General features: G+C 42.0%; 1 protein-coding gene across 1 annotated transcript; it reads left to right on the top strand.

Annotated features, from left to right (window-relative positions):
* Positions 1 to 2,443: 2,443 nt before the first annotated feature.
* On the top strand, positions 2,444 to 16,440 carry WBP2NL (WBP2 N-terminal like). The gene is made up of 5 exons (XM_081248270.1): positions 2,444 to 2,534; positions 15,128 to 15,236; positions 15,497 to 15,638; positions 15,806 to 15,898; positions 16,309 to 16,440. The coding sequence occupies exons 1-5, from the start codon at positions 2,473 to 2,475 to the stop codon at positions 16,377 to 16,379; spliced, it is 477 nt and encodes a 158-aa protein (XP_081104396.1). The 5' UTR covers positions 2,444 to 2,472; the 3' UTR covers positions 16,380 to 16,440.
* Positions 16,441 to 21,994: the final 5,554 nt, after the last annotated feature.

Genomic DNA, 21,994 nt, shown 5'->3' with positions numbered 1-21,994 from the left:
ATAAGAGGGAATCTCTTCCCACCCACCCTGACTACTCCACCCCACCCCTCCCCCACTCCGTTAACGTGAGTAATGAATCAGCCTGGCCACAGTTGGTCACTGTAGGCTAGTGGAAAATCCCCAGTGGAGGGCACAGCCCCGCATCAGATGCATGAATGTTTGCGAATGTCGGCTGCCACCGCCCCACACGCTATGTCTTTATGGAATACCCCTTGCCCACTGCCCCACCATTTCTACCTGGACACAACTTGCTCAAAGGCTGGTGACTTGTGGGCCATTCATCTACAACCAAGTCCTGATGGAGCAAGAGGCCCAAGCCTAGGGGATGCAAGAACGACCCATTTCTTAAATGTTACCAGTCCCAGCCAACCTTTTGGTGACATTACGGTTAATTTTCCCAATTGAAAGTAAGCAAACAGACACTCAAACTGGTTGTGTAAATGTTGCTAGACTTTATGTGTTGTACAACTAAACATTGCTGTTTGAACAATAACTGAACTGTGTTTTATTTTTGCTCCTCAATCCTTGGCCAAATTAGCTATTACATCATCTCACCCATGTGTGGAGGGTGAGGCAGGGGCCATCTTGGTAAGAAGTAGACACAGAAATTAGGGATGGAAAAGTTTTTGTGAGATCAGTTCATCTTCAGTTGGCATGAAGTTGGACCCCCGTCATTATTCCCTGGAGTTTTGTATCCAAAATGAGTGATGGAGCTATCACACTTTACCTTGAGGGATGCTGTGCTCTGCATAGCCTGTCTCTAATGGAAACAATGTCTATTTTCATTCAATTAATTTCCTAGCTTTCACCCTCCTTTTTCCAGAATGCATAAAACCAAATCTAGCAAAGGAGTGGACCTATCTTGCCTAGAGACCTGCCTTTTTTGCAGTGAAGACTTAAGAGCTAAACTTAAAGCACTAGCTTGTATTGTTTTTTTCAAACTTAAACCAATCCTTCCTCTCTGTGAGGTTCACACTGTCTTCTATAGCCAACAAATAACACAACTCTACCTGTATATTATCTCTCTGAATTTGAATGTGACAATCACGTGCAACTGTGTTTGGGTCCTCAACATTCTGTGAGCACAAGGTATAGGTGAATGGTGGGGAGTCAAGACTAGAGGAAGAGAGGTCAGCAGGCCCTTGGAGTCATTCAAGTAAAATGATGAGGACTCGAACTAGAACGGCAAGGCCACACCAAGATGGAGGGAAGTGAGAAGATTTGAGTGACACAGCAGTGTGGGAATCATAAAATACCACAGCTGAAAGAAACCTAAGAGTTCTAGTTCTTCCTTCAAACAGATATGGAAACAAGTCTAGAAAGCATAATCGTCTTGCCCAAGGTTGTACACTTAGTTACCAAGGCAGAACAGGGCCTAGACCTCGGTGCTTGTTCCACTGCTTCACGCCATTCCTATTGTCATGCTTTAAAAGTATATATATATCTGGTGGTCCAGTGGTTAAGACGCCACATTCCCAATGCAGGGGACACGGGTTTGATCCCTGGTAACAGGAAGATCTTGCATTATGCTTGGTGCACCCTAAAAAAAAAAATTTTTTTTTTAAATATTTCTGAAATCAGCATACATCTTACCACTGATGTCCGTTTATTTGGCAACTTTTTTTCCTTCGAGTTACATTTTAAAATGGTGCATTTTACAACTGACAACATCTTAAATTTGATGAAATATGGTAGGTAGTCCAGAAGATGTTAACATCCTTCTGTTTGAAGCCCTCTGGTGCTATTGGTGAAGTTTAAAGGAAATAAGAACACATACAACATTTTAGTCTTAAAAGCAATTCTGGTATAACGTATCCCACCTGATCTTCACAGTCACCCTTTGGAGGAGGCAGGGCAGGTATGATGCGTGCCACAGAGACAAAAGGCTCTCTCCATCTTGGAGCTGGAACAGACGCACACAGGGTCGAAATTCCCCCTTTGATTTCCTGACCCAGCTCACGCACCCTTTCCTGGATGCTGCCTCACAAGAAATCGGCTCTGATCCCAGGCTTTCTTTGGTGGAAGAAAGATCTGCTCGCCTTAGGAGAGGTGAGGAATCGTTCTGGACCCTTTCTCTAAAGGGCAACAGCTTCCTGACTCAGGCCAGGCAGGGCGTAGGAAAATTCCACTTTTAATTTTTATTCCCAACAGGACCAATTCAAGTTCATACCCATGGGCAGCGGGGCAGCCACATAGGGGCCAAGACGGTGAATCGCTGTCGAGGAGGCCACTCATCACTCACTCCTCTGCGCTCCGGGGGTGGAGTCAACTCCCCGGACCCTCCCCCTTCCCCATCAGGGCTGTCTCGACCTTGACTCCGCCTGGTCCTCTGACCAAGGCCCCTCACGTGACCAGCCGCCTCAGTCCCTTACGCCATAATCTCCGCCCTCCCCTTCAGAGCCCCACCCAACTGCTTGGCGCAGGCCCCGCCCCTTCCCATCTGAGGGGCGGCAGGAGCGGCCCTGGGGCAGGATGGCAGCGAACCAGCGCCACACCGAGAACCGTGGCGTGGCCCTCATCCCCTTCGGCGAAAGGTGCGTGAAAGGAAGCCTGCGGAGCTGTCAGAGGAGGCAGCAGATGCACGGGGAACTGGCGGCGCGCAAACTCTCAGCGCATCAGGGACTTTCCCGCCTTTTCCGCGTGCGCAGCGGGCGTGGCTCCGCCCCGACGCTAGGGCGTTGCTGTCTCGCGGGTGTTCGGAATGTGAAGGCCGGAGCGGGGGCTGTAGCGTGTGTGAAGGGCGCGTGCTGCCTCAGAAGAAAGGTGGAAGTGAAGTGGTGGGAGTGGGGAGTGGCACCGACCCTCCGGGTCGCTTGCGGCTGCTGTTAGTGTGCTACCTTTGTAGAGTGACGGGAACAAGGTCCCAGGCTTCTGGGAGGTAGAAGAGGCATGAGTGTCTTTGGAATCTTTCTGGAAGGATCCCGAACTGTCAGGGGCCTCTCCTCACTCTCAGAACTACGAAAAGCCCTCTCTCATCTTCGCCCCAACCAAGGAGATGACTGGTCTTACTTTTTTGAAAAGATCAGGACCGGAAGAAGACGCGTCTAGGAAGAATGACGCTCTCTTGCCTCCCATGGCAGCCTTGGGGTTTGCACCGATCGCTCTGTGTGGTGCTAACGGTGACCACCGCTCGCCCCTCTCCTCTCGCCTCTGTCAGGCTCAGCCCGGAGCCGCCCATTTTCACCTCCCCACCTAACACCTCGACTCTGCCCCACTCCCCTCCGTCATCCCCCGCCCCCATTTTCCCAGAGGCCTGCTCCAGCTCCCCGGCACTTCGTAAAAGTGCTCCTCTCTGCTCCGATTTGCCTTTGTTTTCCTTTTTTTTTTTTTTTTCCTGCGGTATGCGGGCCTCTCACTGTTGTGGCCTCTCCCATTGCGGCTCTGGACGCGCAGGCTCAGCGGCCATGGCTCACGGGCCCAGCCGCCCTGCGGCATGTGGGATCTTCCCGGACCGGGGCACGAACCCGTGTCTCCTGCATCGGCAGGCGGACTCTCAACCACTGCGCCACCAGGGAAGCCCCCTCGTTTTCCTTTGAGCTCGCCTAGCAGTGAGACTCAGAAACCCAGGGCTGTGCTCAGGTGAGGCAGAGCACACCTAGGTCGCTTTGAATGCATCTGTCGGGAAGACCCTTTAAGTCAGTACCAAATGCTGATGTCCAGATCTTTTTTCTATGCTTCCTTCCCCAGAATATTTTCCTGACAGATTTATACGCGCCGTCAAGGCGGTAGGTTCTCCCTTGCTCCTGAAGGACCGCTGCTGTTTGTTCAGTTTGTAGTAGGAGATGATTGCCCACCATTCTGACCGCGTGCACACTGGCCTAGAGAACGCTGACCTTTGTGCCTGTGGCTCTGTGCCTTGAAGCCACTTCTAATCTGGTGTTTGGGTGTCTTCTCATTCAGGCTACAAGTTTGTCTGCTTTTCTGTTTGTGTGCTGGAGGCAGGGAATGAAGCATGGTTTTAAAAAATTGTAACATATACTGATTTTATGGTCCTTTGATTACCTTTGTGGCGTCCTTTGTGTGCTCTTGAATGGATAACCATAGCTGAGCACTGTGCAAGGGCTTTATAGTTATAACTGCTCTATCTGCAATAAGGATCAGTACTAGTTTCCTCGTTTCACAGGTGGGAAAACTGAAAGAGAAGTAATTTGCTTAAAATCATATGGCCAGTGCATGTGGGAGAGCTCTGAACTTAGGTACTGTGCATCCACTTCTCTACTCTGGCTGCCCCTCTAAAAGGAAAAGGACTGCTTCTCTTCTTTCTTCTCAGCAAAGAAGTCTCTGTAGGTGCCCTGGCTTCCTGGATAAAAACCACTTTAAAGAAATAGCTTGAGAGGGAGAAGATTGGTTATATTTTGACTTCTCTGGACTATTCACAATACACAGTTGAGAAATTCATCACAGCTTGGCTGTGTTGTGTGGAGATTTTTTTCTGATCCCAGCTGAAAAGTCATAAATGTGTGGGCTAGACTCTACTGGTAAAAAGGGAAGACATTGAGTTTTTTTTTTTTTTTAATCCATATTCAAAAATGTGTGCAGGTAAAACCATGTAGAAAAATTGGGAAAAATTTTAAATTACCCCAAATTCCTACATCCAGTGCTTTTTACATTTTGGTATGTATCCTTCTGTACTTTCCCCTGTGGAAATATACACACCTTCCCCTGTCAGACTGCTTTGTAACTTGTTTTTCTCATTTATCAATGTATTGGGGATGCTTTCCAGCGTCGGTATCTACATCATTATTTTCAGTATCTCGTACTCCAGTATGCATACATATTTGCTCCAGCCCGTATCTGGGATAGTCTGATTTTTTTTTTTTTAAAGGAGGATATATTCTTTCTTTTTTTTTTTTTTGGCTGCGTTGGGTCTTCGTTGCTGCACACAGGCTTTCTCTAGTTGGGGCGAGTGGGGACTACTCTTCGTTGCAGTGCGCAGGCTTCTCACTGCGGTGGTTTCTCTTGTTGCGGAGCATGGGCTCTAGGCACACGGGCTTCAGTAGCTGTGGCACGCAGGCTCAGTAGTTGTGGCTCGCAGGCTGTAGAGTGCAGGTTCAGTAGTTGTGGTGCATGGGCTTGGTTGTTCCACGGCATGTGGGATCTTCCAGACCAGGGCTGGAACCCGTGTCCCCTGCATTGGCAGGTGGATTCTTAACCAGTGCGCCACCAGGGTAGTCCCGGATAGTCTGATTTTAATTTGTCATTGCTATAAACATTGCTGCAGTGAACTTTTTAAAGATTTATCTTTGCCCACCTGTCAGAATGTTTCTTTCAGATATATGCCTGAAAGTGGAATTGTGAGATCAGAGGACACAGACTTTTAAAAAAATATTTAAAAAAAATATTTTTAATATGAAAATCCTTGTCAAAATATTTTAAAATATTAAATATATTTTATATTTAATATATTTATACATAGAAATATATTTATTGCAAAATTACCCTACAGAATTATATCAAATTACATTCCTTTTAATACTTTGAGTGCCCAATGCCAACACCCTGTGTTAATCTTTGATAGCTCTGCCAGTCTGATCATGGAATCTGAATAATGAAATCTTTTTTTTTTTTTTTTTTTTTTTTCTGTGGTACACGGGCCTCTCACTGTTGTGGCCTCTCCCATTGCGGAGCACAGGCTCCGGACGCACAGGCTCAGCGGCCATGGCTCACGGGCCCAGCCGCTCCGTGGCATGTGGGATCTTCCCGGACCGGGGCACGAACCCGTGTCCCCTGCATCGGCAGGCGGACTCTCAACCACTGAGCCACCAGGGAAGCCCCATGAAATCTTTTTTTAAAGCTTAATTGCTAGTGAAATCATTTTTGTCTTATGGTTATTGGCTATTTATATGTATTTGGTAAATCTTCTTGGTTCATAAATTGTTCTCCAATTTTTGCTAAGTTGTTCATTTTTTAATAAATATATATATATTTAATTTTATTGTATTTTATTATTAATTAATTAATTAATTAATTAATTTATTTATTTATTTTTGGCTATGTTGGGTCTTTGTTGCTGCTCGCGGGCTTTCTCTGGTTGTGGCGAGCGGGGGCTACTCTTTGTTGCGGTGTTTGGGCTTCTCATTGCGGTGGCTTCTCTTGTTGCAGAGCACGGGCTCTAGATGTGCGGGCTTCAGTAGTTGTGGCATGTGGGCTCAGTAGTTGTGGCCCACGAGCTTAGTTGCTCCACGGCGTGTGGGATGTTCTTGGACCTGGGATCGAACTCATGTCCCCTGCATTGACAGGCAGATTCTTAACCACTGCGCCACCAGGGAAGTCCCAAAGTTGTTCATTTTTTGTGTGGTAAAAAGCACATAACAAAATTTACCATCTTAGCCACTAAAACCATAAAAATTGTATATATTTAAGTATACAACATGGTAATTTGATGTAATATACATAGTGAAATGATTCTTAGTCAAGTTAATTAACGTGTCATCTCACACAATTATCATTTTTTTAGTCTCTTAGCATATTTCCAGTGTTCAATATAGTATTATTAAGTACAATATAGTCTTCATGCCTATATATTCGATCTCTAGACTTATTCATCCTACTTAACTGTAAATTTGTAACCTTGCTTAACATCTCCCCATTTCCCCCATCCCATCAGCCCCCAATAACTACTGTTCTACTCTCTGCTTCTGTGAATTTGAATTTTTTTTTTTTAGGCTCCACATGTAAGTGAGATCATATAGTATTTGTCTTTGTCTGGGTTATTTCACTTAGCATAATGTCCTCAAGATTCACCCATGTTGTAACATGTGACAAGATTTCCTTCCATTTTAGGGCTGAATAATATTCTATTTTACTCATATAACACATTTTGTTTCTCCATTCATTCATTGATAGACCTTTATGTTGCTTCCACCTCTTGGCTATTATGAATAGTGCTGCTATGAACGTGAGTGTGCAAATATCTCTTTGAGACCCTGCTTTCAATTCTTTTCAATATATACCCAGAAGTGGGATCGCTGGACTATGGAGTAGTCCTATTTTTAATTTTTGAGGAGACTCCATACTGTTCCATAGTTGTCACACCATTTTACAATCCCACCAAGAGTGCACAAGAGTTCCAATTTATCGACATCCTAGGCAACACTTTTCTTTTTTCAATAGTAGCCATCCTAATAGGTGTGAGGTGATATCTCATTCATGGTTTTGATTTGCATTCCTCTGATGATTAGAAATGTTGAGCATCTTTTCATATTTTTTAGCCATTTATATATCATCTTTGGAGAAATGTTTATTTAAGTCCTTTGTCCATTTTTAAATCAGTTTGTTTTTATTTTGGTGTTGTTGAGTTGTAGGAGTTCTTTATATATTCTGGATATTAACCTCTTATGGTTTGCAAATATTTTCCCCCATTCTATAGGTTGACTTTTCACTCTGTTGATTGTGTCCTTTGATGCACAAAAGTTTTCAAGTTTGATATAGTCCCATTTGTCTATTTTTGCTTTTGTTGCCTGTGCTTTTGGTGTCATATGCAAGAAATTGTTGTCAAGTCCAGTGTCATGAAAATTTCCACCTATGTTTTCTTCCAGAAGTTTTGTAGTGTTAGAGCTTATGTTTGGTTCTTTAATCCATTTTGAGTCGAATTTTTAAGATGGTATAAATTAAAGGTCCAACTTCCTTCTTTTGCCTGTGGATATCTAGTTTCTCCAACATCATTTGTTGAAGAGACTGTTCTTTCCCCATTGAGTGGTCATGGAACCCTTGTTGAAGATCATTTGACCATAGAAGTGGTGAGAGTGGGCATCCTTACCTTTTTCCAGATCTTAGAAGAAATGCTTTCATCTCTCACCATTGAGTATGATGTTAGCTGTGGGCTTTTCATAAATGGCTTTTATTATTTTGGGGTAGTTTCCTATGATTCCTAGTTTGTTGAGTGTGTTCATCATGAAAGAGTGTAAAATTTTGTCAAATGCTTTTTCTGCATCAATTGAGATGATCATGTGGTTTTTTGTCCTTCATTTTGTCAATGTGCTATATTACATTGATTGATTTTCATTAAAAAATCTCTATTTTTAAAAAAATTTATATTAAGTTTGATCCCTTTCCTAACCTGTCCCTATTCTCTCCACAGCCTCCCACCCTGGCCCCTTGCCTCTGGCAACACCCTACTTCTCTGTTTCTTTAAGTTTGACTTTTTAAAGATTCCACATATAAGTGATTCCATGCAGTATTGTCTTTCTCTGTGTGGCTCTCTCTCTCTCGCTCTGTCCATATATATCTATCTATCTCACATCTTCTTTATCTGTTCATTCATTGATGGACACTTACATGGTTTCCATATCTTGGCTATTATGAATAATGCTTCAATGAACATGGGAGTACAGATACTTGTTTGCTATCCTATTTTCATTTCCTTTGGATATATACCCAGAAGTGGGATTGCTGGATCATAAGGTAGTTCTATTCTTATTTTATTGATTGACTTTCATATCTTAAACTATCTTTGCATTCCAGGGATAAATCCCAGTTGGTCATGTTGTATAATCCTCTTAATGTGTTGTTATATTCAGTTTACTAGTATTTTTTTTTTTTTTTTTGCGGTACGCGGGCCTCTCACTGTTGCGGCCTCTCCCGTTGCGGCCTCTCCCGTTGCGGAGCACAGGCTCTGGACGCGCAGGCTCAGCAGCCATGGCTCACAGGCCCAGCCGCTCCGCGGCATGTGGGATCCTCCCAGACCGGGGCATGAACCCATGTCCCCTGCATCGGCAGGCGGACTCCCAACCACTGCGCCACCAGGGAAGCCCTACTAGTATTTTTTTGAGGATTTTTTACATGAATATTTTTCTGTTTTTTCTTATTGGAAGTTTTTTGACTACTGATTCAGTCTCTACCTGTTATAGGTCTATTCCGATTTTCTTTCTTTAGTCAATTTCAGTGGGTTTTTTCCTAGGAATTTACCCATTTTATCTATGTTATCTAATTTGTTGCCATACAATTGTTCATATATTCTCTTATAATCTTATTTTAAATCTCTGTAAGGTCTGTGATAACATCCCCACTGTCTTGCTTTTTTTTAAAAATGTTGTTTATTGGGCTTCCCTGGTGGCGCAGTGGTTGAGAGTCCGCCTGCCGATGCAGGGGACACGGGTTCGTGCCCCTATCCCGGAAGATCCCACATGCCGCGCAGCGGCTGGGCCCGCGAGCCATGGCCGCGGAGCCTGTGTGTCCGGAGCCTGTGCTCCGCAACGGGAGAGGCCACAGCAGTGAGAGGCCCGCGTACAGCAAAAAAAAAAAAAAAAAAAAAAAAAAAAAAAAAAAATGTTGTTTATTTATTTATTTATTTATTTTTGGCTGCATTGGGTCTTCGTTGCTGCATGCAGGCTTTCTCTAGTTGCAGTGAGTGGGGGCTGCTCTTTGTTGTGGTGCACAGGCTTCTCATTGCAGTGACTTCTCTTGTGGAAGAGCATGGGCTCTAGGCAAGTGGGCTTCAGTAGTGTGGCTTGCAGGCTCAGTAGTTGTGGTGCACGGGCTTAGTTGCTCCGTGGCATGTGGGATCTTCCTGGACCAGGGCTTGAACCCATGTCCCCTGCATTGGCAGGCAGATTCTTAACCACTGCGCTACCAGGGAAACCCAACATCCCCACTTTCATCCATAGTTTTAGTAATTTGAATTTTCTTTTTTCCTTGGTCAGTTTAGCTAAAGATTGGTACATTTTGTTGATCTTCACAATGAAATAACTTTGGTTTCATTGATTCTATTTTTCTATTCTTTATTTCATTTATCTCCATTGTAATCTTTATTATTTCCTTCCTACTGCTAGCTTTGGGTTTCATTTGCTTTTGTTTTTCTAGTTCCCTAAGGTGGAAAGTTAGATTATTAATTTGAAATCTCTCTTTTAAAAAATGTAGGCATTAAAAGCTATAAATTTCACTCTTAAGCACTGCTTTTGCTGCATCTAAATAGTTTTGGTATGTATGCTTTTGCTTTCATTTAGATTGAAGTATTTTCTAATTTCACTTATGATTTCTTCTTTGATCCATTGGTTGTTTAAGAATGTGATGTTTAATTTCCATATATTTGTTACTTTGTCAGATATCCTTCAGTTATTGTTTTCTAATTTCATTCCATTGTAGTCATAAAAGATATTTTGTATGATTGCAGTCTTCATAAATTTCGTGAGACTTGTTTTGTGGCCCAACATATGGTCTATCCTAGAGACTGTTCCATGTGCACTTGAGAAGAATGTGTATGCTACCTTTGTGGGGGGAGTGTCCTTATATGTTAGGTCTAGTTGAATTTTGTTAGATGTATCCATGCTTATCATTGTTGTATCTTTTTGATGATTGACCCTTTTCTCATTATAGAAGATTCCTCTTTGTCTTGTAATAATTTTTTTTTCACACACACTGTATTTTATATTTACAAGAGATAAATAAGTCTATGTTTTTCTGATATTAGTATAGCTACTCCAGCTCTCTTTTGGTTACTGTTTCATGGAGTATCTTTTTCCATCCTTTTACTTTCAACCTATTTGTCTCTTTAGATCTCAAGTGAGTTTTTGTAGACAGTCTATAGCGGTAATATGTTTTTTAAAAAAATATATTCTACCATTCTCTGCCTTTTAATTGCAGACTTCAATCCATTTAAATTTAATGTAATTATTGATAAGGAATAACTTAACTTCTGCTCTTTTGCTATTTGTTTTCTATATTTCTTTTTTTTTTTGCGGTACGCGGGCCTCTCACTGTTGTGGCCTCTCCCGTTGCGGAGCACAGGCTCCGGATGCGCAGGCTCAGCGGCCATGGCTCACGGGCCCAGCCGCTCCGTGGCCTGTGGGATCTTCCCAGACCGGGGCACGAACCCTTGTCCCCTGCATCGGCAGGCAGACTCTCAACCACTGCGCCACCAGGGAAGCCCTGTTTTCTATATTTCTTATATCATTTTTGTTCCTCAATTCCTCCATGAGTGCTTTTTTGTGTTTAACAGATATTTCTTAGTGTACCATCTTTATCTCTCTTCATTTCCTTTGCTGCATGTATTTTAGTTATCTTCTTTGTGGTTGCCCCACAGATTATGTTTAACATCTTAATTTATAACAATCTAGTTCAAATTAATACCAACTTAGTTTTAATTATATGCAGAAACTTTACTCCTACATAGCTCTGCCCTCTTATATTGTGATTGTCACAAATTACATCTTTATACATTGTGTGCTCATCATTATAGATTTACAATTATTGTTTTATACAATTGTGTTTTAAATCATATAGGATGAAATGAACAAACCCAAAATTCGTTAATATTGATTTTTAATTTGCCTATGTAATTATCTTTCCCAGTGTTCTTTATTTCTTTGTGTTGATTTCATTTACTGTCCAGTGTCTTTTTATTTCAGGCAGAAGGACTTCCTTTAACATTTCTTATAGTTCAGATCTAATAGTAATAAACTCTGTCAGTTTTTGTTCACTTGGTAATGTTTTAATTTTTCCTTAATTTTTGAAGGATAGTTTGGCCAGATATAGAATTCTTGGTTGACATTTTTTTTTCCTTTTAGCACTTTGAATATTTCATCCCATTACCTCCATATTTTCTGGTGAGAAGTCAGCTGTTTGTCTTATTGAGGATTCCTTGTGCATGATAATTTTCTTCTCTTGCTGCTTTCAAGATTCTCTGTATTTGGCTTTCAGTTTCATTGCAATGTGTCTCAGTTTGGATCCCTTTGAGTTTATCCTACTTGGAGTTTCTTGAGCTTGGATGTGTAGATTCATGTATTTCATTAAATTTGGGAAAATTGTGGACATTATTTGTTCAAGAATTCTTTATTCCCCCTTTTTTCCTCTCCTCTCCTTTTGCCAGTCGCATAATACATATGTTGATATGTTTGATTGTGTTCCACAGGTCTGTTAGACTCTGTTCCTTTTTCTTCATTCTTTTTTCTTTCTGTTACTCAGGTAGTAACTATTAATCTTAATTGACCTATCTTCAAGTTCACTGATTCTTCTGCCTGCTGAAATATGCCATTAAGTCCCCCACTACTGAACTTTTTATATCAGTTATTATAGCCTTCTACTCCAGAATTTCTATTTGGTTCCTTTTTATAATTTCTATCTTTTTATTTTTGTATTCTCTACATGATGAGACGTTGTTTTCATCCTTTTCCTTAAGTTATTAAGTCATTGTTTCTTTTTACTTTTTGAATATATTTTAAATAGTTTATTTAGAGTCTTTGTCTAGTTAATCTAATTTCTTGGCTTCCTAAGGGGCAGTTTCAATTAATTTTTTTAAATAAATAAATAAATTTATTTATTTATTTATTTATGGCTGCTTTGGGTCTTCATTGCTACGTGCCTGCTTTCTCTAGTTGAGGCGAGCAGGGGCTACTCTTCGTTGTGGTGTGCAGGCTTCTCACTGCAGTGGCTTCTCTTGTTGCGGAGAATGGGTTCTAGGCACACGGGCTTCAGTAGTTGTGGCTCACGGGCTTCAGTAGTTGTGGCTCGTGGGCTCTAGAGTGCCTGCTCAGTAGTTGTGGCACACGGGCTTAGTTGCTCTGTGGCATGTGGGATCTTCCTGGACCAGGGCTCACACCCGCATCCCCTGCGTTGGCAGGCAGATTCTTAACCACTGCACCACTAGGAAGTCCCATACTTTCTTGTTTCTTTGCATGCCTCATGTTTTTTTTTTTGTTGAAAACTGGACATTTTTAAAAATTATAATGTGGCAACTCTGGAAATCAGACTCTCCCTCTTCCACAGGGTGTTGTTGCTGCATGTTGTAGTTATTGTTTAGTGATTTTTCTGAACTAATTTTGTAAAGTCTATATTCTTTGTTATGTGTGGCTAATGACATGTGTGGCCTCTTTTATGTTAATTTAGAGGCTAGCTAGTGATTTGACAGTTTACTTGTATGTTTGGAACAACAACAACAGAATCCCAGCCTTTGCAGATGGCCTGTGTGTGTGTTGGAGCCTGTCTTTATCACTCAGCTAGGCAGTTTAAAACTCTGTCTTAGCTTTCACTGCCTGCTTGAGCAGAGCCTCACTGTCAACCAGAGGTAACAGTTTTAGGGCCTTATCAGGTTTCTTCTGAGCATGAACTCAGCCCTGAAAATGTATGTGTGGTGCTTTCTAGATTCCCATGAACATGTCAGAGGTTTTCAAAGCCTTTATTCCTCAAAGTATCTCATTTCCCAGTCTTTCCTTCCTCACTTTTCAGTTTTTTTATTGCTTGCCCAAAATGTCATTCTTTGCCCCAGATAGCAGCTCTAACACATTTGCCTTGAAATGTTTTTGACAAATGTGCCCTAGGTAGCTGCCTAAGTCCCAAGAGAGTTCTGAGTTAGGCACATGCCCTTAGAGCTAGTCCTTCAGGAAGCCACTGGACAGGTCAAAACAGACAACCACAATAAGGTCTGTTCTCCTCCCCCCAGTAGTGGGCACCTATACTGAGAATATGGGTGGTTGTTGTCAAGGCTGTTGCCAAACTGGGGAGTGGAGGATAGTACTAGGGTAAGTTAAAGTGCATAAAGCTCTCTTATTGACATTCAACTATTTTTTTCTTGATTAAACATTCCCCTAGTTGCTATAAACTTTTGATTAGATTCTAGAGTTCTAGGCTGACATTTAGAGTTCCTTATTCCACCATTTTTGCTGACATCCTATTTTTTCATAGTCAGTTAAAAAGCCCTTTTTATCCATACACCACCATCCTAGTCCCAGTTCTTATTACCTCATATCAGAACTATTTTAGGAACTCTTAAATGGATTCCTCTGACATACCACCACTTCCTTGATCATGTGACTTCCCTGCTGAGACAGCTGCAAGTCACAGTTCTGCCTTGCCTATTGAATGATGTCTCCAAGCTCTAGTCCCAGCATGATTCCAGCTTTATCTCACTATTCCTCCCAGTCTCACTTCCATGCTGTTTTGATGAATTCACACCGGTAGGCTGCTCCCAAGTACGCAGTTTTCTTTCCACTGCATACCTCCATTAATGCTGTTTGCTCCCCATCAGGATTTTTCCCTACCCTCACTTCTGCCTACTGAAACACTATTCATCTCTTGAGAATCGGCTCAGTGGGACTTCCCTCGTGGTCCAGTGGTTAAGACTCTGCACTCCCAATGCAGGGGGCGCAGGTCGATCCCTGGTTGGGAAGCTAAGATCCTGCATGCTGCATGACATGGCCTAAAAAAAAAAAAAAAAAAAAGAATCAGCTCAAATGTCAACCTTTCTGTAAAGTCATTCCTAATTACTTCAACCAAGAGCTAATCTCTCCTTCCACCAAACTGCCATGATATTTTTGTTCCATTTATGTGATGTATGTCATATATTTCTTGCATTATTATCTATATTCATGTTTTCATTCACTCATTCTTTCAATATTTAGTAGCACCCACTTATATATTTATAATTTATATATATAAATTACTAAGAAAGGGAAAAAACCCAGTAGGATTCTATGAGTAAGAATAGGATGAGCCCAAGTTTTTCAGATTAGGAGTGCAGGGAGAACATGACAGACAGAGGGAACATGTCAGAGGTTTCGGGAGCACTCTGCGTGTGCCTTACGTTCTTTACCAGAGTCCAAGAAACATTTTCATTAACAGAGTGCTTTATACCAACTGCACAAGAAGTAGAAGAATTAATGAATATACATTAAGAATAGAATTAGGCTTGATAAGAAAGAAGAACCCAATGGGACTTCCCTGGTGGTCCAGTGGTAAAGAATCCGCCTTCCAATGAAGGTGAAGGTGGGTTCAATCCCTGGTCGGGGAACTAAGATCCCACATGTTGTGGGGCAACTAAGTCCATGTGCCTCAACTAGAGAGCCCTCGTGCTGCAGTGAAGAGCCTGTGAGCCACAATGAAAGATAACGAGTGCCACAACTAAGACCCAATGCAGCCAAAAATAATAAATAAATAAATTAATTAATAAAAGAGTGGGGGAACCAATTTTTTTTAAAAAAAGAACCCAGTGATAAAGAAGAAGAAGAAGTGTGAATTGTCAGAGAATAAGATCATTTAAATTCCTTTCTATTTTAATAAAATAGTAGTAGCAGTAGCAGCAGCAAGTAACATTTATTAAAATTTCCCTCCAGGCTAGAAACTATGCTATGAGCTCTGTTTGTATAATTTTATATAGATTCTAAATTGTGTGCTGTCTGCCCTGTCTTTTCTGCAGTGTCTTGAAGCAGAGTCAGGATGTGGACCTCTCCTTCCTACAGCAACCAGAGGGATCTGATCTCTTTAATGGTACAAAAAGAGGAACATTGTTTCTCACTTCATACCGGGTAATTTCTACTTCTACTTTGATCTGATTAACTCTACATTTGTTTTCCTTAAAATGGAGAGAGGTTAAACATTGACTTTCAAAGTATTTTAAACCATTTCTCCTTTGAGATTTTCCATGTTGAAGTGTGATGGAAGAAAATTGGTGATGTTTCTCAATTAGGCCAGAATGCCAAAGCAGCCTTAACTTCAGAATTGCTCTTATATGTCTCAATCCATGGATAAATTGCATTCCTTTTTCAAAGTTTCTTTTCTCTCTTAGGTGATCTTCGTGACTTCACACTTAGTCAATGACACCCTGCTTTCTTTTCTGATGCCATTTGGTCGGATGAGTAATTGCACCATTCAACAACCAATCTTTGCCCCCAACTACATTAAAGGAACCATTCAGGCAGCTCCGGATGGTAAGTGTCCCCCCTCAGAAGTGTATTTTTTCTCAAAAGCTTCCAGAAGGTTTAAGATTCAGACTTGGCCCCTGCTTCATTGGGTAGTGCTTCTCTTAGTGATTGTGGCAGTCCTTCTGTTACAGCATGCCAGCCTCTTAGTGAGTGTGTGCCATTTCTTCCTCCAGGTAGCTGGGAAGGACAGGCTATTTTTAAATTATCCTTCAGAAAAGGAGGTGCCATTGAATTTGCCCAGCTGATGATGAAAACTGCCTCTGCTGGTGAGCGATGCTGATAAAATTATCAAGCGCTTTGGGGTTTGGGGGCCTGTGTAATTGAAGTAAGACTGTTAGCTAGTGAAGACCTCTGGCCTCTGTGGTCAGGCAGTTGATATTTGCACATGTATTCAGCGGGCATTTCCTGAGCCTACTGACTATGTGCCAAGTAACATACTACGTGCTAGGAACACAAGATTTAGTCCCTCCCTGTCCTGAAGGAGTTTACAATCTAAAGGGAGCTTACCGTCAGACACCTGAACAGCTAATTATACGTGATAGTCTTTTGTCCATTTAAGTGCCAGTCTCATGTATCACTGAGTAGTCTTGTTTTCGGTAGGGTGGCCTTGGCTCTTCTTCCTCTGGCATGGCTTTTTGTCTTCTCTCCTTTCTGACTTTGCCTTTGCTTCTCTTAGGTTTAATTCCCATCTTCCATGGGACTAAAGCATGGGAAGAGGTACCATCAAGCCCTGCAGCACTGATCTAATGGATGTACCAGAGGATACAAATAATCTTTTTATGTTATATTTTAATTCAATCTAGCCTCACTTTATATCCCTCATTCTCTCACCTTTTGTACTCCAATCCAACTGGATTTCTTTGTGCCTTGCTCTCCCATCTGTGAGCCTTCATGCTATTTGCTCTGTCTGGAATGCTCTTCCCCTTTCTCCCTTGCCTCCTCCACCCCCAACTCCAATCTAGTTGAGACAAACACAGTCCAGTAGAGATAGACATATGCAAATACATTATCCTATCTTATGGCATGTGCTGTAACAGAGGCATGGGCAAAGTTCTGGGGACACACAGATGAATGTAGTGAATTTTCTACCTTAGAAGACTGACTGGATCATGATGCTATAGACCATAGTCAAGTGTATAAGAGATAGTCTAGGGAATTCCCTGGCAGTCCAGTGGTTAGGACTCAATGCTTTCAGTGGTTGGGGATCGGCCTGGGTTCCATCCCTAGTCAGGGAACTAAGATCCTGCTAGCCACATGGCCAAAAAAAAAAAAAAAAAAAAAAGACTATAAGTGATAGTCTAAATTGGAGAGGAATTGAGTTCAACTTTAGACATAGTCATTAATAGTAGCTAACATTTATTGAATGCTTATCATATACTGGGCAGTGTTCCAAGGCCTTTACATGTGTTAATTTATTTAATCCTCACAAAAACTTATGATGTAGGTTCTATCATTATCCCCAATGTATAGCTGGGGAAACTGAGTCAGTGATGGTTATATAATTTCCCAAGGCTATACAGTTAGCAAGTGGTGGAGCTGGAATTTGAACCTTAAACCTACTCTCTCTCTCTTTAAACTTTTCATTTTCAAAAAAAATCAGATCTATAGAAAGTTTTAAGAATATTACAATGAACTCACATGGACCTTCATCTAGATTAACCCATTATTAACATTTCCCCACATTTGCTTTTTATAAAAATATTTATTTATTTATTTTTGGCTGTGTTGGGTCTTCGTTGCTGCATGCAGGCTTTCTCTAGTTGTGGTGAGTGGGGTCTACACTTCACTGTGGTGCACTGCGGTGGCTTCTCTTGTTGCAGAACGCGGGCTCTAGGCGTGCGGGCTCAGTAGTTGTGGCGCGTGGGCTTAGTTGCTCTGCAGCATGTGGGATCTTCCCAGACCAGGACTCGAACCGGTGTCCCCTGTGTTGGCAGGTGGATTCTTAACCACTGCGCCAGCAGAGAAGTCCCCACGTTTGCTTCATGTTATTCTTTTTTTTTTTTTCTGCTTTTGTTTGAACTATTTGGGAGTAAGTCACAAAGATCATTTCCTTCATTTCTAAATATTTGAGTGTGTATCTCCTAAGAACAAGGGCATTCTCTCATCTAACCTCAGTGTGCTTATCAAATCAGAAAATTTAACACTGAAACCAATACTATTGATTATTCAAATTCAAATGATTGACCATTACTATTCCTAATTCTAATAGCATTTTTTTTTTCCAATCCAGGATCTAATCCCAGATCACATATTGAATTCAGTTGTCCTATTTCTTTGGTCTCCTTTAGTCTGCGCTCAGCCTTTCTTTTTGTCTTTCATGACCCTGACATTTTAAAAAGAATACAGCCTTATTGTTTCATAGAATATCCCTTAATTTGTGTTTGTCTGTTTCCTCATGATTATATTCAGGTCACGTATTTTGGCAGGAATACTGTATAAATGATGTTGTGTCCTTTTGAGCCTACACTCTTAACCCCTGCGCCATATTAAGTGTGAGGTACACAAGCTGCTAGAGGCAGTGGACATGCAGCTTGGAGCTCCAAAGATGCACTGTATCAAGACACTGATTTGGAAATCCTCAGCACACAGGTCATCTCTGAAGCCATGTGAATGATGGGCTCATTCAGTGACTTAAGGATGGTATGCCAAGGGTCCTCAACATTTAAAGGATAGGTAGGGAGGGGTGACCTTCAATGGAGATTGAGAAGGGGCTGATTGAGAGGTGAGAGAAGAATCAAGTGAGTTCATTATCCTGGAAGTCAAGGGAGGAGAAAGTTTCAAGCATTGCTGGGTAGTCATCTGTCAGCTGCTGGAGAGATGTTTGGTAAAATGAAGACTGAAAAATGTGCATTGCATGAGGAAATTTGAGGTTTTTGGCAGAATTATCAAGAGATTTCAGTGAACTGCTGGAGAAGAAAGGTGATGAAGAACCATATTAGAGAAAATTGAGGAGTAAGAAAATTTGTTGCAGTTACTGTTAAAAATACAGTGCAAATATATAAAGGCCAAGGAGTTCACAAGCTGTACCCAACTGGCAGCTCTTCATGGTCCAGAGGGCAGACAGCATCTGGAAGCCTGACATTGGATAACAGGGTGTCCTACAGACAGAGGGAGTGTAGCTATGAAGAATCGGGTCAGGGGACACTTGGAAATCCAGTTCCCCTTTGCTACAGATGTCTGGGGAACTCGGGACAATTACATTCTGGGTCTTGAGTTCACTCTTATTTTTGGCCTCACAGTACTGAGGGGGCTTATTTTTAGGATTATGAGATAAGGGTCAGGCAACTTCAGGGGATTCTCTTTGTGCTCTCATTAAATTCTGCTTCCTGGCCTGCAAAGGTAGGTCAGTGTCTCAGCCATTGCACAGCCACTTGGAAAGGATTTAGGCAACTTATATGAACTTGGCCCAATGTCTGGAACTGCTCTGGGTCTGATTATGTCATGGTTTAGCTGTGGAAACCTATGCCTACTCCCCTGGCCAGAGTCAGGTCTTGTGAATGGGCTTCCTTGAGGCCTTTGGAATTAATTAAACACCCATCATGCATCATGATCTGATTATTTGACCAGGAAAGATTCCTTTCCCCTCAGCAGAGTTGCTTTGTCAGGGCTTTTTTTTTTTTTTTTGCTGCACGCAGGCCTCTCACTGTTGTGGCCTCTCCCTTTGCGGAGCACAGACTCCGGACGCGCAGGCCCAGTGGCCATGGCTCAGGGGCCCAGCCGCTCCACCGCATGCGGGACCCTCCCGGACCGGGGCATGAACCCACGTCCCCTGCATCGGCAGGCGGACCCCCAACCACTGTGCCACCAGGGAAGCCCCTGTCAGGGCTCTTTGATGTAAGTTTTTAGCAAACATGTACTGAGTACCTATTGTGTGCCAAACACTAGGAGCGACAATTGGGAACACAACAGTGAACGAGACATAAGTACATAGTCCCTGCTTTTGTTAAACTTACAGTCTAGTGAGAGTCATATAAGAAGTAAGCAAACATGTAAGTGAATAAAATAATGACTTATTATTCTGAAAGGGGATACTAATAGAATATTGAAAGGGAGGGTAACAGGGAAGGATGACAACTTTAGATTCAGAGTGAATTAGTTAAGATAATGCTAGCTATTGAAACAGATAAACCCCAAATTATCAGTGGCTTAAGATAATGGATATTACTGCTTATATAAAGGCCAATCAGCAGGGGTGAAAGGGGACTCTGTTCTACATAGCCCTTCAGGGACCCAGGGTAATAGAGTCTCTGCCATCGTTAACACATGGCTTCCAAGACCTCTTTGGGTAGCCAGCAGAGAGAGGAAGAGAGTAAAGATCTCACCTGGGAAGTTTTCATGGGTCAGGCCTGGAAGCGGTGTACATTACTTCTGATCATATGCCATAGGCCAGAAATTAGTGTGGCAGGCTGATAATGGCTCCCAAAGATATAATCTGTGTCCTAATCCTCAGAATCTGTGAATGTTACCTTGTTTGTAAAAAAAAAAAAAAAAAGTCTTTTCAGGTATAATTAAGGATCTTGAGATGAGGGGATTACTCTGGATTATTCAAGTGGACCCCAAATACCATCAAAAGTGTCCTTTTAAGAGAGAGGCAGAGGGAGACAAACAGAAGTGCTTTCTTCAGTACTGCCATTACATTGGCCTTTAATGGACTTATCTTGCCAACTTGATAGAATCCTCACTTGGAAATTTTTTTCTGAATACCTATCATGGTGGGTGTTATGCTAGGCCTTCAATAAGCACAGGCAAATATACACAATCACTGCCTTCAAGAAGCATACAGTTGAGGACAAGGGCAATGTATATTTTTAATCTTGTATCCTGGGAACATTGTTGGACACACATGTAAGGTGATGGTTAATACTCTGTTAATTATTTGGTTGCTAGCTGCTGTACATCTGACTTAAAAGAATTAAAGAGTCTCTATTTTGCCAAACTTGTCTTCTCAGCTGCCAGAGGAATTCCACTTGGAAGTGTAAATTACTGGTTCGGCACTTCAGGACTCTATATAATTACTGCACCAGGGGGCATGATGTGCACCCAACAGATGCCTTGTCCAGGTAAGATATGGCATGGAGGTTCTTCCTGGGAGGTGGAAAGGTATGCCAGGGGCTCAAAGATCTATTCACTGCTACATTGCCTCCAATTCTGCTGCAGAAGCAGCAGCAGAGGTTTGGGGGGCTGGAAAATGGTTGAGTCCATGATTTCATTTCCAGACTAAAACTCAGTGGCAAGTCAGTAAATGACCAGGCTTCCATTTCAGGTTTACTTTTAACTATAATGTACAAATATGGAGCATACCTGGGCAACTCCCATCAGTGGGAACAGCCACTTCCTGCTTACAGCCTGAGCAGAAACATGTGCTCTTGCCAACTTCCCCCTTCCCCTTTCACAGAAGCATAGCCATCATGCTTGTGCCATGCCCTTCAACCTCACTGAGGACTCCAGTCCTCGGCTTTATGCCCTGTACACTTTCCTTTAACAGTTGTGCCTGTCCATAGCTGCTGAGTCATGTTCCCAGGAGACATAGATCAGTGATTCTCAACTATGGGCCACAGTCTGTTGGTGGACCACAAAAAGTCTCCTAACAGGTTACCAACAGACCCCCAAATGCAGGCTGTTTCTTGGGTTCTCCTTGGAGCATGACGTACATGTCCATTGGCTTATTTAGTTTTGTATACAACTGAAGGATAGTTATCTATAGTCTTAATAGTTACCTTAGCTTTTAAGGGTTACTAAAATCTAATATTCAAAATCTAAAAGTAAGTGTTGCTAAAGTTTTATAAAAATGTTTTTGAGTTGAAATTCACATAACGTACAATTAACCATTTTTAAATGTACAATTCAGTGGTATTTAGCATATTCACAATGTTGTGCAACCGTCAGTTCTCTCTAGTTTCAAAAGTTTTTCAGGACTTCCCTGGCAGTCCAGTGGTTAAGACCATGCTTCCACTGCAGGGGACGCAGGTTTGATCCCTGGTCGGGGAACTAAGATCCCGCATGCTGCGTGGCGAGGCCAAAAAAACAAAACAAAACTTTTTCATCACTCCATAAGAATACCCCATACCCACTAAGTAATCATTCCCCTTTGTCCCCTCCCCACATCTCTTGGTTTCCTCTAATCTGCTTTGCCTATTCTGTGTATATCACATAAAAGGAGTCAAGCAACATGTGACCTTTGTGTTTGGCTTATCTCACTTAGCAAAATGTTTTCAAGGTTCGTCCAAGCTGTAGCATTATCAGTACTTTATTCATTTTTTGTCGCTGACTAATATTCCATTGCATGTATCATAGTTTGTTATCCACTCATCCATTGATGAACATTGGCTTGTTTCCACCTTTTGGTTAATTATGAATAATAG

The sequence above is a fragment of the Mesoplodon bidens genome, assembly GCF_964165515.1.
Source record: "Mesoplodon bidens genome assembly, chromosome: 11".
Classification (NCBI taxonomy): Eukaryota; Metazoa; Chordata; class Mammalia; order Artiodactyla; family Ziphiidae; genus Mesoplodon; species Mesoplodon bidens.
Note: the sequence above shows the minus strand (reverse complement) of the source record. Positions and strands in the feature narration are given on the sequence as shown.

What these genes read in the sequence shown, in the direction of transcription:
- WBP2NL (XM_081248270.1), top strand. Translation starts at nt 2,473, where the DNA reads ATGGCAGCGAACCAGCGCCACACCGAGAACCGTGGCGTGGCCCTCATC. An exon ending in CATTCAGGCAGCTCCGGATG is followed by an intron (nt 15,639 to 15,805) that starts GTAAGTGTCCCC and finishes TTCTTCCTCCAG; the next exon opens with GTAGCTGGGAAGGACAGGCT. An exon ending in GATGAAAACTGCCTCTGCTG is followed by an intron (nt 15,899 to 16,308) that starts GTGAGCGATGCT and finishes TGCTTCTCTTAG; the next exon opens with GTTTAATTCCCATCTTCCAT.